At 36.1% G+C, this 15733-nt stretch overlaps 1 protein-coding gene across 1 annotated transcript; it reads left to right on the top strand.

The window, feature by feature from the left end:
• Window positions 1–13217: 13217 nt before the first annotated feature.
• RB195_012645 (uncharacterized protein) lies at window positions 13218–15733 on the top strand (the record flags this gene model as incomplete). Its single annotated transcript, XM_064202110.1, has 3 exons — window positions 13218–13297; window positions 13419–13524; window positions 15566–15733. The coding sequence occupies 3 exons, from the start codon at window positions 13218–13220 to the stop codon at window positions 15731–15733; spliced, it is 354 nt and encodes a 117-aa protein (XP_064057991.1).

The following is a 15733-nucleotide window of genomic DNA, read 5'->3' as shown; positions in this document are numbered from 1 at the left end:
ACGATCGAGAAGGCTGGACGTTGGCAAAGAGAGGAAGATAAATTATCTCTTTTTGATGAGATTCGAATCTGCTTTCAGAGACATGAGCGGCTGAAGAATAGTGATAAAATTTTAATTTAAAAAAAATCAGCAAAAATTAAAAAAAACTCTTTAAAAGAAAAAACTAAAAAAAAACTCTTAAAAAATTTGTGTAGAAAGAAATACTCTTTTAAATGATGTTTTGCATAGCGCCAAACTCTACTTTGTCTATGGGGGAGCAAAAATTTTAAAAAAATGTAATTATTCATGAAATAACAAAAAGATTTTATTGTTATGTACTTGACTTATCATAGCAAATATTCAGCGGACTTAAGTGCCCAACAATCAAAAATTGCTTTTAGAGTTCGAGTTATTTTTCGCTCTTTGTTCTGTACCGCTAAAATGTCCAAGAAAATATTTTTATTTTTGTTGGTGCCCGAAGAACATTTTTTCTTTTTCAAACCAGATACAGATAAAACCTATAGAGCAAATAAAATTCTCTAGAACAAACCTAAAGATCCTTTAGAAAATTGAACAAATACAAAAAAAGTCTATTTTGATTTAAGACAGAGGTAGAGAGATTGGAAACGTTTCTACTTTATGAAATAGCTAGGGATTTTTCATAATTCAAGATTTGAAAATACTGACACATATCAGAAGGAAATAAAATTTTATCTTAAGCCATTCTTGTGATATTTTACTTGTTTACTCTGTTTGTTATTGTTTTGTTAGCACCAGCCTAGTAATTTTTGAATCATATTCATTGTATTGCTTATACACATTGTATTTTACGCATGGTAATTCCATTCCTTTGAGGGATTAGAACTATTTCCATCCAAAAACTTAAATTTAAGAAAAAGCAGAATAATATAAAAAACAGAAAATAAAGTAGATAAAGAATAGAAGAAAATAAATGAGCAGAAATTGGCTATAAAAGATCTCAAAATGGAAATTTCTCTATTAAATGGGAGAAGATAGTGAGAAATGTAGGACCACAATCACTGATTTTAAGGATAGGAATAAGAGGAAAAGGATAGGACATAATTCAATGAGAATAAAATTATATTTAAAGAAATTTTCTGTTTTGATTTAATTAGAGAGAGAACAAGGACACTTGTGTACTTCTGACAACTAAAGCGGAAAAAAAACTGCTTTAAAATCATATTAAATCAATAAAAATCATATTTATATCATTAATTTATGATCAATTAAAAGAAAATAAGTGAAAAATAAGGTGAGGATGCGTCGAAAAGAATATCCATAGAATTCGTGGACGTATTGGTGAATCGTGAAGAGAGGACGGTGGAGGACAGGAAAGAGAAAAGGGCAGGGAACACATTGCTTGAGCAATTTTCTTCCCTTCTGTCCACACAAAGCCGAACGAGCGTCATTTGAAGCGTCGAGAAATGAGCCGAATGTCGAATAAGACGAGGACCGATGTATGACGTACTGCCACCCGCTCCCTCCCCCCTCCCCTCAGTGGGAACGTCTCACGTTCGAGGCAGCGAGGGTCTACGGTCTATAATTTTTTTTTCTTCCATGGTGGCAGCTCAATGACAAGCCTCTGACATGTGGTCCAATGTTTATTCGATGCCGGTGGCGCGGCGATAAATTCTTCGCGGTCCCAAGGCAACCAGGTGAGTAGAGAGTTGCTCAATCCGGTTGCTAATAGGGAAACGAAGCGAACTGCCGCTGTAGTGACACATATGATCGGCGACGTTAATTATAAACAGAAAAATAAACATTTCATGGTTTTATTTCTAGACTTAAAAATGAATAACTAGACTTTTCCCTGGAGATACATTGTTTTGTTATTTTTGCTCTTTTAACCAGAAAAGCAACTAACCAACAGCTCTATGTGTGGGATTTCTTCCCGATTTTTCTTTGAAGCACTGAATTTTCTTTGCATCTATTTTTTAGTATTTAAAAAATCCGTATCGAATTTCGACTACTTTTTGCTTTTTTCACTTAGAGAATTGCCATACTTGGGTTTTTTTTTCAAGAAGAAAAAGAAATTTTCCACTAATTAACATAAAATCATTTACGTATCAAGAAAACAGAAACGAAACAGAAAAATTTTCTCCGTATGTTTCTAGGTGTCTTTACGTTCATAAAAAAGGTATTTGACGCATTAAATTCATACGCTGTTGAATATTTCTTGAATATGTAGTTTTGATTAATTTTCTTGAGGTATAAGCTATTTCTCAAGATTTCTCAAAGATCTCAAGGCGCTACAGATAGCTCAACGGGAAATAATAAGAGGAATGCTCGGTGTAACTCTTCTTATGCATTGTACGAAGTTGTGGCTGGAAAATACTGCAAAACTCCCAGATATCAGGGCAAGAGCGATTGAAAGAAAGTGGACGTGGGCCAGAAAAATGTGTACTGCAAAGGACAACCGATGGACGAAGATGGTCACCGAATGGAGGCCATGGATTCGGAAACGACAGGACGGCCGACCAAAAACAAGATGGAGAGATTCGTGAGCAGATGGAGACAAAGCATGTAACGACACATTGTAACATTGTGATATCGTTCAATAAATAAAATAAGCTATTTCTTAAATAGCCTGTCAACAAAATTCGAATTTATTTGAATAAGGAGTTTTATGAGTATCAAGGTATGATTCTGCGAGGTTCTACGGAATCCATAGAAGAGAACCAACACTGTGAAAACTCTGGGAACTTACTATGTTTGGATACTTTCGATCTTCCAAAGAAAAGAGCAATAGAGCAGCATAAGCAAACGGAAAACCCAGTAGGAAAACTTTAAGAAAAAAAAAACTTAATTTAAGGAAGTTCTTTGGAAATAATGAAAAAAATTTTAAATAATCAAAGCGATAACTAAAGAATTCAGTCAGTATGTGATTTAAGACACGAGTTTCCTTCCACATAATTCTCTTTTCAATCGCAAAAACGCAAAAAAGAATCTCTTCAAACGTTATTAAACGAACGAAAGGAACATTGATTTTTGAGAGAATTAAAATTAGGCACTAGTTTAAAATTACTTTAATCCTTTAGTTTCGTTTTCTAGTTTAAGATCTGGCTTATGTCTAGATGTCCCAATAAAATCTATTCATTGGTAGTTTTGCCCCTAAGATCACATTTTGCTTCATTTATAACTATTAACTATAATAATATAATAACTATAACTTTATTCATTTATAACTTCAATTTACAGTCTACAGTATTTTTTTTCGTCACAAAACTCTACGAATGGTATAGAAAAACAGTTAGGTGTAGTGTGGTTCCAGGAAATGAAATCTTGACAATAAGCGAACGAACTAATGGACAGGAATTTTTGGTCATTCACCCAAAAACCTCCAAAGCATTCCAAAAAAGGTTGTACACTTCTAAAAAAAAACTTCTAAAAAAAACTGAGCACTTTAAAAAAAATTATAACATGAATTCTGTCATTTTTCATACACTTATTCACGTACTTTGCATTTGTAGAAGAGCAGATGATTCCTATAATTAGAAAAAAAAACAAAATATTTTGGTCAAAAGAGTCAAAAAATTATTGGAAGACTTAGAACAGAATGAGTCTGATCAATCGATAAACAATACTGTACTCTACATTTTCTTCATTTTCTCCCAAGGAAGGCAACAAAAGATTTAGAATCAAAGAGATGCTCTTCTTCATTTTTTTCTACAGCTTAAATCTATCTTTCTGGAAGAATTTCATCGCTCCTCTTTCAGAATTCGTTCCCAGAAATTACTTAATGCAGTCAAATAAAAATTTTTATAGAATGACCCGATATGACGAGAAGAAAAAGCAATTTTTATGCATGTTAATTTTGAATTTCCCACGAAATTCTGGAAAAAAACTGCCTTCATCTTTCCGTTTTGTACTTGAATGTTAGAAATCAGTCCAGACTGATGTCACTGTTGATGTGGGTGACCGCAAAAATGATTGAGAACAAAATTAGGAGGAGAAAATTCTTATATTTCAATTCAAAGAAAACAACGGGACCCCTAAGCGACATCAATGCAGCACGCTCTGTTTGATAAAAAAAAATTACATTGTTTAAACACAATAACAAGCACATTAACATTAAATTGTTTAATAAAAACACATACATTTAAAAAAATGATTAAAACTGATTAATATCTGAAATATGGAAAAAATAATGTAATGTTTGAGTAAAGGCTATTGGAAAGACCTTTGCGCATGCAACTGGGTTACTTTATGAATCTTCCTGCGCTATACTCAGGTAAAAAAACAATTGACCATCTAAGAGGAGTTTTCAAGTTGTAAAAGAAACAGTAAAACTTCCCAGTAAAAAAAAAATGTTTGTGATTGAAGAAATCGTGAACTACGCATAAAAACATTCAGTTCTAATCGAATCAACCGGGGAAAAGAAACGATTGAGAGCGTCGGTTGAGAAGTCAAGGTTACCTTCCCCCATTCATTCATTCCCTAATGGTTCGGTTCGGCCAAAGAGAACAGCAGCAGCCCAGCCCAGCCGAGCCGATGATGAAGACGCGACGAAAGTGATAAGCGGTCCCGGAGGGGGCGATGAAGGGTGGATGGGAGGGATGTCGTGTAGCTGTGTAGCTTCCGCTACCACTAAGCTCGCATCCAGCGTAATCGGTCCTGCTGGATAAAAGCTTTCGCTCGAATCTTTGGGCGTGGATCGAAAATTTGTTTATTTATTTGTTTACTTAATACCCTCATTGGTGTGTTTTTTCTGTAGAATCACTAACCTCAAGAAGGGGATGGATCGAACTTCTTTGTGTATGTACTCAATAACTTGGTTCACCGCCTCTTTTCCAAGCATATAAAAAAGATAAAAGCGTTCACGGATCAGTGGGTGTGGTTCGAATATTTATTTATTTATTTGTTTATTTAATACGCCCATTGGTGTGCCAAAAGGGATCGGAGAAGGACAAAATAACAATAAAATAAAAAAAAAAATAAAATAGAAGGACAATAACCATAGTAAGTATATAAGATAAATTTACTTTGCTGTATAGAACTTAGCGTGAAATTCTAGTAAGTTCTAATCCTTTTTCTGCCTATTTTATGGTACACCTATCAGAGTTTTCAAACTAAGAAATAAAAAAAAATAGAAATAAATGGTTAAAAAACAGAAGAAAAAAACCATTACAACAAACAAGGATTGATGATACTGGATGAGCTACTGTTCCCTAAAGATCTGACTGTAAATAAAAGCATCAACCGGTGCATATAAATACCAAACAATTTCACCCCGGAATTTTAGTTGAATTAAAAAATTCTGAACGTTTTTTTTCGATTTATTTCATCAATGTAATTATGAAACAAAAGAAAAAAATAAAAAAAAATAAAACTAATAAAAAGAAAGAAAATTCAAATAAAAAGAAAAGTTAAGACGAACCGATTTAAATCAAATATGCGCCGTTTTGTTCGATAACTTTTGTCTAATTTGATGAGAAATTCATAATTTGTTTCTCAACTGCGCGTCCCATTAATGGGAAAAACGCCTCATTTCCATAAGTCGCCTCATTTTCATAAGTCAGCCTTTCCTACCGCCAGTTTTGTACCACCATCAAGAAAATTTGCTGATTTCATTTGCTTGAAAAGGTGATAGTGGCTTGGGGCCAGGTCTGGGGCCCTATATGGTGGATTCGGTACTATCATCACCCATCCAAGCTCTCGAAACTTCTGACGCGTCTTAGAAGATTTCTGCGGCCTGGCGTTAACTTGATGGAACACAACACCTTTTCTATTGGTGAGTTATTTATTTATTTATTTATTTATTTATTGAGAACACCTGCAGGTGTATTTGTGGCCGCTTCTCGTCGATCGCCTGATTCAATCTAGTCAGTTTTTGACGGTGGAGGTCTGAATTGAGAGCCTGGCTCGATGGGAAGAGCTCATAGTGGATGATTCCCTTGTAATACCAGCAAACCCACAGCAAAACCTACTTGGCCCCTAATCCTTGGCCACCTTACCGCGATTGGACTACGATCTTTTTCGGTTTTTTTAAAGCATAATGTCACCTTGAAATTAACGTCTTTCTTCTTCTCTTGTCTATTTTTTGACCTGATATGATGTTTACACGGTCAGATACGGCTCACTAAAGATATCTACGCGAAAACGCTCACAGAACTTTTCACTTCACTTAATATCTTAAGTTAAATCACGCCTTTGGGAGTGGATTGTGGTGAAATTGCGCCAATTTTACGTCAGAAAATGTTCAAGAAGTACTGAATCCCTAGGCGAGAACAATGAATCGCAGATGGTTTTATTTCCATCCTGATTATTCATTCAAGAACGCCGCGTACAGACAGGACAGAGGCATTAAACTGCCGATTAATTTGTAATCGACTGAGATCCAATGAAATTAGGCTAATCTGATGGAGACAACACGGAAAACTCTTCAAATGAGCATTCAGAAATTTATAAAATTATGCCGTAAAACTGGAAAAAACATAGTTTATAGATAAAATCTTTTATTTATTCTCCGTGTGGAAAAGAAGGTCATCCTTTGTCCTCGCTTTGAGAAGAATACTCGTCCTTTATCCTCATTTTGGAAGCAAAGGTCGTCAGTAACCGGAGAGGAACATCCATTTTTCATAAATATATTACAAAATATTAAAAAAAAAGAATCGCAGAAAAAAAATAAAAGAATACAAATGAACAGAAAAGAATTCTTCAGTTTTTTTTTTCGAAAATAATTGATGTCGAATGATGGGAAAAATCTTCGATTTTTTTCTAGAAAGGCATTTTCTGGAATGAAAAAGAAAAAGTAGTTTGTGTAGTGTAATAGTGTTTTCAAAGAAATAAAAGTTATTCTAAAATTCTCTTTTTGTTTTCTGCTCAGAGACCAGTCACCACGGCTAAATATTCATTAAAATTCCCAGATCCGTTCGTTCACTGGTCGGACGCAATAAAAATCCACGAAAAATAGTTACTATGAATTACAGCGGCCAAATGTGATAATTTGTGCCGAAAAGTGTGCTCGTTGAAGGACGGAAAAACAATTTATGGTATTACTGACGCCGTTGAGGTCCACTTTTCAGCACTGAGTCGATTTCGTAAAGATTCAACGCCACGAAAGTCGGGAAAGGAACGCTTATGTAAGGGATGCTGGAGAATAACGTAATTTTTGATGCACGCAAACAATTTTAATTTTTCTTTCAAATAATTGTGAGCTGATTCCGTTATCGAAGATATTTTTGGAAGCGAGAACGATTTATTTAATATCATTCTGGAGGTAAATTTCATTTTTGAAATAACTCTATTTGAAATTTGAAGCACAAAACCGGAAGAGATGCGTGGTGGACGGAAAACGCAATAGAAAATACTAGAGAATAACATTCGTGAAATTAATTTGGTGGTATTAAATTTCTTGAAGAATAAAATTTCTTTTTTATTTATTAGTCGAAAAATATTTAATTTCTACTGAAAAGTCTACGTAGTCCCAAATTTTTTTCCTTATTCATTTTTGTTTCGGTCCTTTATTTTTCTTCAATTTCTTCATTTTTTTATTTCTTCATTCATTTCGTTTTTGGATTGGTGCTCCTATAATCTTCTAAAACCTCCTACAATTCCCCCCCCCCCCCCCCTACCACAACTTTCTCCAATACAAAATTGTTTGAATTTGAAAAGTTTTTTATGATAAAGGGAAGTAAAGATTTTCAATCCGGGTGCAAAAATCTACTGCGTCTCTCATGAATGCTTCAAAGGTCCCTAAAAATGGATTGTTCGCTTTCCAATTACTCGTAGGAATAGAAGTAGTGATTTTATCCAACTACATAGCACGATTTTGTCAGATTTGCAGAAAGTACTTCTTAATCAAATATTGCGGGGAAAAAGAAGTGAGATGTGAGGGAAAATGTGATTTTGTCTCATGAAAGAATAGAATGACCATTCATGCGTCTGCACCCGTTGGAATGTCGGATTTTTTTTTCTTTGTTGCAAAATTTGTTGGCAATACAGAGAAGATGTTAGGAGAAAAGGATCAATCTGGGAGGAGAACGATAAGCCATTTTGGGAGAACCGAAAGGTGATGTCATTTTTAATTTCTTTTATTTTAATCCCAATTCTTTCCTTCAATTCCTTTTGATTTTTAAAATTTTACTGTCGAGTCAATTTCAATTTCAAATTTTCTTTTCGAGGAAAAACTTTTTTCGGATCTGAAATTGGGGATTTTCCCCTAGATATCAGAGAGTCGGTGATAATGAGGGTAAATACACGGCTAATGAAAATGAAATATGAAATATGAAAACGTTATCTGAACGTCGAAAAAATCATTTCTTCTGGATTTTCGGTTAAAAAATGACAGTACTTCGTGACAATTATCAAAATTACGTTACTAGATTAAAAAAATAAGGTGAGGACTAGGCAATTTTTTCCTCTGAGTTTGCTTATCGCTTGAATGCTTTCTGTAGGATGATGGGGTGCTAGAGAGGATAATTGACTGATAGCTTTGGTTTTTCCAGGCTCTGACAAAGTCATAAACGAAAATAAAATGTAATATATAAACGTAAATGTTAGCTATTAGTTAATAAGGAAGGATCAATACAATTTTTTTCTGCAGCTCAAGCAAATCAATAAAAGAATTATCATATGTTTTTAGTCAAAAACGACTCAAATCGTGTCCACGAAAAGAAAAATCCACGAAAATTCCAGATATCTCATTTTTATTCGGTAAAAACGAACTTTATCTCCATGTACATCTCGTGGTTACTTTAAAAATGGCTCTACTGTAGGAGAACGCGGCGAACCGCATAGAAGTCATAGTCATAAAGAAATGAACGATCTCCGAGATATGCGCCGAAGAGAAAGTGGCAGCAGGAGAGAAATGGGCCATTATCAACGAATGGGGCACCTCTTTAAATCGATTTGAAATCAATTTCGATACAGTTTGGCCGAAATTTTCCAGGTGTACATTTATTTATTCAATTATTATTTCATAATTTTATATATCTTATATATTTTACATATTTTTATTTTATATTTTATATTTTAAAATTTTAATTACTATTTGTTCAAGAATTACTGCCACATGTATTTATTTATTCACTACATACGTGTTCATTAAAATTTTGCAAGTGTATATTTATTTATTCATTGATGGAAGAATTACTGCCATGTTTATTTATTTATTTACTTATTACATATGTATTCACTGAAAGAAACCAAAAATCCCCCTCTATTTGCGAAAGAAATCAAAAATCCCTGAGATATCCCTCAACAAATCCTTCATTTTTACTCCACTTTCCATCTTACCGTGCGAGAAACACATAAACTTATGGTTAAGCATCCTAAAACTGCACTTTTGTAAAAAATACGGCTGTAATACCAGATGCGAAGCCAACATTACTAAACAAAAAATTTGTTTATGGTAATGAGAACAAGACACAAACAAATGTGGGAAGAAAACAATGAGAATGTGTGAGAAAACAGTTAAGGCAGGGAGTTGCTGTCGCAGAATCCACAATCCAGAATCGGAAGCAATGGGGATCAGAAATGTGAGAGATTTTTTTTAGAAAAGAAAAACGACACGAGAAGACACACGGAAGACCAGAGCGTTAAAAATATCGAAAAAAAATAATTTTATCGTTAGAACAAGAGAAAAGAATTTTGAAATTGATTTTCATCCGCACTAATTGATTCAATCACCCTTATTATCTTCTAATCTTACCAATTGTGGTATTTATATTTTTCAATTATTTTATTTTTTTTAACCAATATTAATATTAATTCATTGTTTATCTTTTTTTTGTCATCTTTCTTTTGTCCTTCAATCTAAAGAGCAATTATAAATTTTGAATAAGCAGAATGGAGGTCTTTTTTTAGATTTAGAAAAAAATTAGATCGCTTAAATAAAATAAATATGTAAAATAATAGATAAAAGTTGAATTAAAAAATTAAATTTTAAAAATTTCCAAAGGATTCGTAAGAACAAGAGCGCAGATAACAGGAAGAAATTACTTTGTGGTAACATCAATAACAATCATGGAACCTGATCCTGCACTGGTAAACAGAACTTTAAACATAGATCTCAAAAGAAAATACATTTTAAAAGAAACTCAACCGATGAATAGCAGAAAAAAAGAAAGAAAAGTGAAGAAAGCGAGAGAGAAAGAAAGAGAAAGTGATATCGAATGTAAAATAGAGTGCTACTTTAGTTGAGTCTGGAAAAGAATCGAGCAGAAAATAATGGGGCACGTCGAAGGCGAAATTACTCCAAGAAGATTACGATACTATGCTTAGAATCGAACCATTTTTCTCCTATTTTACGGTGATTTCACGGCATCACAAAAATTTTTGACCTTTAATTCAACGATTGTGGGGAAATTTTACAGAGAATATTCTAGGGGACAATATTCAAGCGGATTTTTTTCCGCAGCAAAAACATAAGCGATTTTTTTAAACGAAAAGAACACTAGGTAACAAAAAAATCGTTACCGCCTCCCCTCCCTCTTCCAAGTTCTCTTCGAGAAATTTCCCCTAGTGGTTCGTGTAAAGGCCTACCTACTCAAAGTCCCGTTATACGCATGTTTAGGGAGCGGATTTTATTTTATGGAAATTCTGGTTGGTTTTAAACGACAAAAAATATGGCTTATAACGTGAAATTCACGTGATTCCAACCGTAAACGTAAGTGATTGTGGATCGTGAATGTTCGAATGCTGGGCGCCGATAGGAGGGAGAACCACACCCATCCATCCATCCATCCACCCGACATCATATGTATGTTGCGGTGACGAGCGGAGCGCGAAGCGAAAAAAAAAAATTACGTCGGCTGCCATGGTTTCGGCCAACATTCCAACAAAGGAAGACCAAAAATCAGTTAAGCATAGAGCGCAGTTCGACATAGAATCGTGGATATAACCCCGTGGAAAACGGAGAACTACAGGCTCTCATAGAGGGAGTAACCAGTAGATGAGTAGGGTGTATTGTTTTCGTCTTCGCTATATTAGGAGGATTGATGTTTGGTGGAAGAGGAGGAGCACATGCTGCTGTTGCTGCTGCTGACACAAAAAACATGCTCATCCACCTCGAAATGACTCTGGATACCACGGGTTGAGGTCGGGAATGGCATCGGAGACATCTCTATTATTAGGGCTCTTTTTTCTTTTTCTGGATTCTTAGGTTCGGGAACGAAAATGTGTTTTACATCGTTGGACAACTACTCCAAGGAGATTTTATTACTGCCCCTGAAATCGCGCTAAAACTTCGTGATTTCGTGATAAACGATAAAAAGATAAAGTATCCGGTGCTAATTAATCCGCTTGGGACCTGCCACCAGGTTCCCGTCAATTCAGAATCGTTTGAGGTTTACGAACGTGTAACTTGCCTATACAATGACTCGCGGAGGCTAGCCGACATATCAAGCCAGTGTTTTTATCCTCCCAGACAAGTCTGGTACCAATTTATCGACCCCGGAGGAATGAAGGGCTTGGTAAGCAGCAGGGCGGATTCGAACCCCTGATCGATCGTGCCGGCAGCGGAACCTCTAACCGACTGCGCTAAACCTGCCCCGTATTGTCGTGAAGTACTGTAAAATAGAAATCTGCTAAGGAAAACTGTTTTTTTTTATCATGACTCTCAAAGTGGACCTAAGATGTGCGATTCCCAACACAGCAGTATAATCTCCTTTGTGTTGTCCAACAATGTAAATCACATTTCCGTTAAGGAATACCTAAGGATAGTGTACAAGGTGTAGATCTCATTCGCCTCAAGTCTATCTGTAAGAACGCGGCGGGTTACCAACCCAGCGGGTCCTTACAGATAGACCTGAGGCGGGTAAGACTAGCCAATTTGTTTTCTTGTTTGCGGTTCTTGCGTGCTGTACTTATAACGACATCGAGGCTTGGGAATTAGGGAAGAGGAGTTTGATCTATATTATCATCATCAAATTACCCAATCCCTGATATCCGTTTATCTACTGTATCGTTCTGGGTCTAAGGAATAGAATCTCGCGTTAGGATTTTTCACCTCCTGCAGAACGGGAATCACCCGCCTATCCACCACACATTATGCTGTGCAGGGCCAGCTTTCCTGTGTAAAACTTATGCGAAATTCCACTGGGCTCTGTTCCATCTTGTTTTTTTTTTGTTTTGTGACACACCTATGGGTGTTTTCGAATAAATAAATAAATAAATATGCATAGGATCAAACCATTAAACCATTTCCAAATACCATTGAAAAAGACAACGTTGTCGAAGCGTCAGATCACCACTAAAGTTTTACCAAAACCTCGTTGAACCGCACAACAAAAAAAAAAACATAAATCCAATTCAAAATGTGATTTTTATCAGTTACAAAATATTCAGACCGGTAACCATAAAGGGGTAGAAAAAAAACATAAATTCAGTTCAAAATGTGAATTTCATCTGAAACAAAATGTTCAAAACGGTAACCATAAATGGGTGTCACAATGATCGGGCGGAATACATTCACGAATGATGCAATGGAGTGTATTTTTGGCGATTTTCCGCCCCTTAAAAACTCAACAAATCGATCTCTGTCCGGAACAAATGATTTTCCTCAGTGACTCATAACTCTGACAACCATAACTCATAAATATATTCAATCGCATCCCCTAAAAATGGCTCCTGAAATGCGTTCATCCTCCGAACTTCGTCATCGTGAGCGGCTTATGCAGTTTATTTTATGTACGTACGTACGTAAATACGCGTCTACTGCGTCATTCGTAAATCAGTTTTACGCAGGTTGGATTAGATTACCACAGAAAATGATTGCCTATGGTTTTAAAGTGAATATCGTCATCCTATATCACAGAATCACGCAAACAATGACTCCCGGTAAATACGAGGAAACCTCAGGATTTTTTCCTAGAGAAATATTTGACAGTTGGACAAATAATGGGGTATAGTCTGTTTTCTTTATCCTTGAAAACTAAGCTGAACAGAACTTTTGCGGGAACTCGCACTATATCTCAGATGACTCCTCTGATTTAAATCATTAGAATTAATCGCACATTAGAATTATTCGCACTCATGATCGATCAATCAGCTTTGCTTTGCTTTGCTAGGTTCCTGAAGATACGGCTTCGAGGGTTCCGGCGTGCTATTTTCTACAACGAGTCCGATTGGAGCGCGCCAGCCCTGCGCGGCGCCGCATCTTCGGGCCGTTTTTTACGGTAATTAGGAAGGAATGGACGGAATCACCCCCTCTCCACAATCTACCGTGCCGTATACGAATACTCCACCTGAAGCCTGCATCACTTCAGATTCGTGGGATGATGCCTTTAAAGGATCGCCGTGTTATGTTCGCCACTGAAAGGATTACCGTCAGTAAGGACTTTGGATCAAAGAATTGGTATTTCTAAAGAAAACACCCCCCCCCCCTTCCAGTCAGATAAAGATCCAGAACATGTTGTATTGCATATTTTCCCCAGTATAGAGTTTATTCAATCAAATAAATGGCGTCGAATATGTAGGTATGGTGTGGAAATATTGGTATCCAACGAGGATTTCTACATGGATCAAGGTCCTCTCATATATCCAATCGTTTTATCGCTAGGAATGTTCATTCGAAGAAGGACGGTAGGCCCAACGAAGAACCACCGTACTTAATTGGCGCCGGGAGAACAATTGGATTACATTAGATACATTAGATAACGCAATTGAGAAAAGCATGGATGGTTCCATCCATTGTATTTGCACTCTTATAACCAAACCAACCGAATACACCTGCTCTTCCCAACCGTGAACACTCAGCCCGAATATTCTGACATCAGACGAAGTGATGGTACCAGCAAACTACTCTTTAACTGTAACCTTAAAGAATTACCATTTATTAACGAGAAGTGGTCAAAATGAAACAATTTCGGCAAAACTGTGTTCGAAACCCGCAGAGAGAAAAGCCTGAACAGTTCCGAGAATAGCCTGAACAGTTTAGCTTAGGCTTAGGTTTGGGCTCGGGCTTGGGCTACGGCTTAGGCTTACGCTTAGCTTCCCCTCTAAGCCCTATCGGCCTATTTTATCGATCTGATCTCGAGATAATAGCATTTTTTCAAAATGAGAAGTCAAAATGAAATAATTTTGACCATACAGCTCAAATTTAGTCCAATTTTGCTGACTGAGAACTGAAAATTTTGTTCTTTCCGCAAACTTTCTTTTCTTTTTCTCAATAATGTCAACGTAGGATGGAATTATTGTCGCTACTATAGCGATAAAGATATGTGTCCTACATCAGATCATGTTACTGCCCGCTACTATTCAAGCAGCTGTTTCAGACATACGCAGGAGTAGGATTAGGATTAGGATGCAGTCGCTAGTCCCAGGACCACCAATCTGACACTGTTGGACCCGTCTCCTCTCATGTCCTCGCTTACTGGCACCAACCCATCAATCCAACTCCATCGGACCCGTCTCACTGCTTTCTTTGCCTTGACGCATCATTCTGCCATTCTGGGACCTATTTCACCTCTTTCAACTCCTTTTTCGTGTCGACACATTATTCTGACGCTATGGGACCCGTTTCACCTCTTCGTAGCGCTTACTGACGCTTGTGCTCTAATTTGACCCTGTGGGACGCGTCTCAGCCTCGTTTTATCGCTTTCTAGCGCCTGGGCACCAATCCGAAGCCATTGTATCCGTCTTACTGTTTCCTGGAATTTCTTCTCACATACAAATACACAAGTGGCAGACTAAGCTCGTTATTATATAGCATGATAGATGGTTTATGGGCCCTAAACGCTGACTGAATGATGTCTAGAAAGTCACTTAAATGCATCCCGCCACGAAATTGGCTACGACGTTGGGGTCTCTCCAGGAAAAGAGTTTTAGGAGTGTAGATAAAAAGTTTCCCTTTTACGATCGCAACCTGATGGTGTGTTGCTTTTAAGGTGTGGATAGCTCTAGCGAAAACATCAAATGTTTGACGCATGGATCACAAACAGACTTGTCATAAGCTCATCAAATATAATCTCTCCGCGAACGATGCAACACTCTTCACAGCTGAAAATGCCAGGAAAAATAAGGAGCTACACAATTACATTGAAGAATTTTTATTTCACTTCGAAAAACATGGAAATTTATGAAATGATGACAAGAATTGCTATGTCATGAATAATGATTTAAATGAATTTAAATGGTTACGATTTATGAAATTTATGAAATTTTGGCACTCATTAGAATTTTTCATTTCGTCTTAACACTTTCGTAGCTTAAACGAAACAGATTGCCCTTTTGTTTCAAAAAAAAAACATAAACAATTATTTGCGAGAAACTTCCACTGCTCTCTGCTGAACGATTTAGGTTCAGAACGAAAGAATAAAGACAGAATAAAGGAAGAAATTTTAAAAAGTTAAAGAATAAAAGTCCAAATAATCGTTATGGAGGGATGCACATCTTTATTGCTCAGCGAATGTTTTTTTCTCATATCCATAGAACAATATATAACGGTAACAAATGTAATATTAAAATTATATTAAAATTATTATAAAAATAAATAGAAGCAATGATAGATGTACTATTTCCTGGAGAACGATCGTTCAGAGGCAATAGCGTCGGGAAGAATATCGGTACAGAAATACTTTCGGTAGAATTATCATTGATTTATTAATAAATAGATTCTTTTCAGATGCAGATCAAAAGACTCGCATTTTCAGATGATGGACCGCGATTGGAAGGAACGGAATTGAATCAGAAACAATCTTTCAAAGATAGCAGCATCGGAGAAGGAGTGAAATGCTGGAAGAGAATACTGGAAAAACTCAACGCCATAGTTAGTCGATTCCGACAAGTTTGA

The sequence above is a fragment of the Necator americanus genome, chromosome V (assembly GCF_031761385.1).
Source record: "Necator americanus strain Aroian chromosome V, whole genome shotgun sequence".
In the NCBI taxonomy this organism is placed as follows: domain Eukaryota; kingdom Metazoa; phylum Nematoda; class Chromadorea; order Rhabditida; family Ancylostomatidae; genus Necator; species Necator americanus.
Note: the sequence above shows the minus strand (reverse complement) of the source record. Positions and strands in the feature narration are given on the sequence as shown.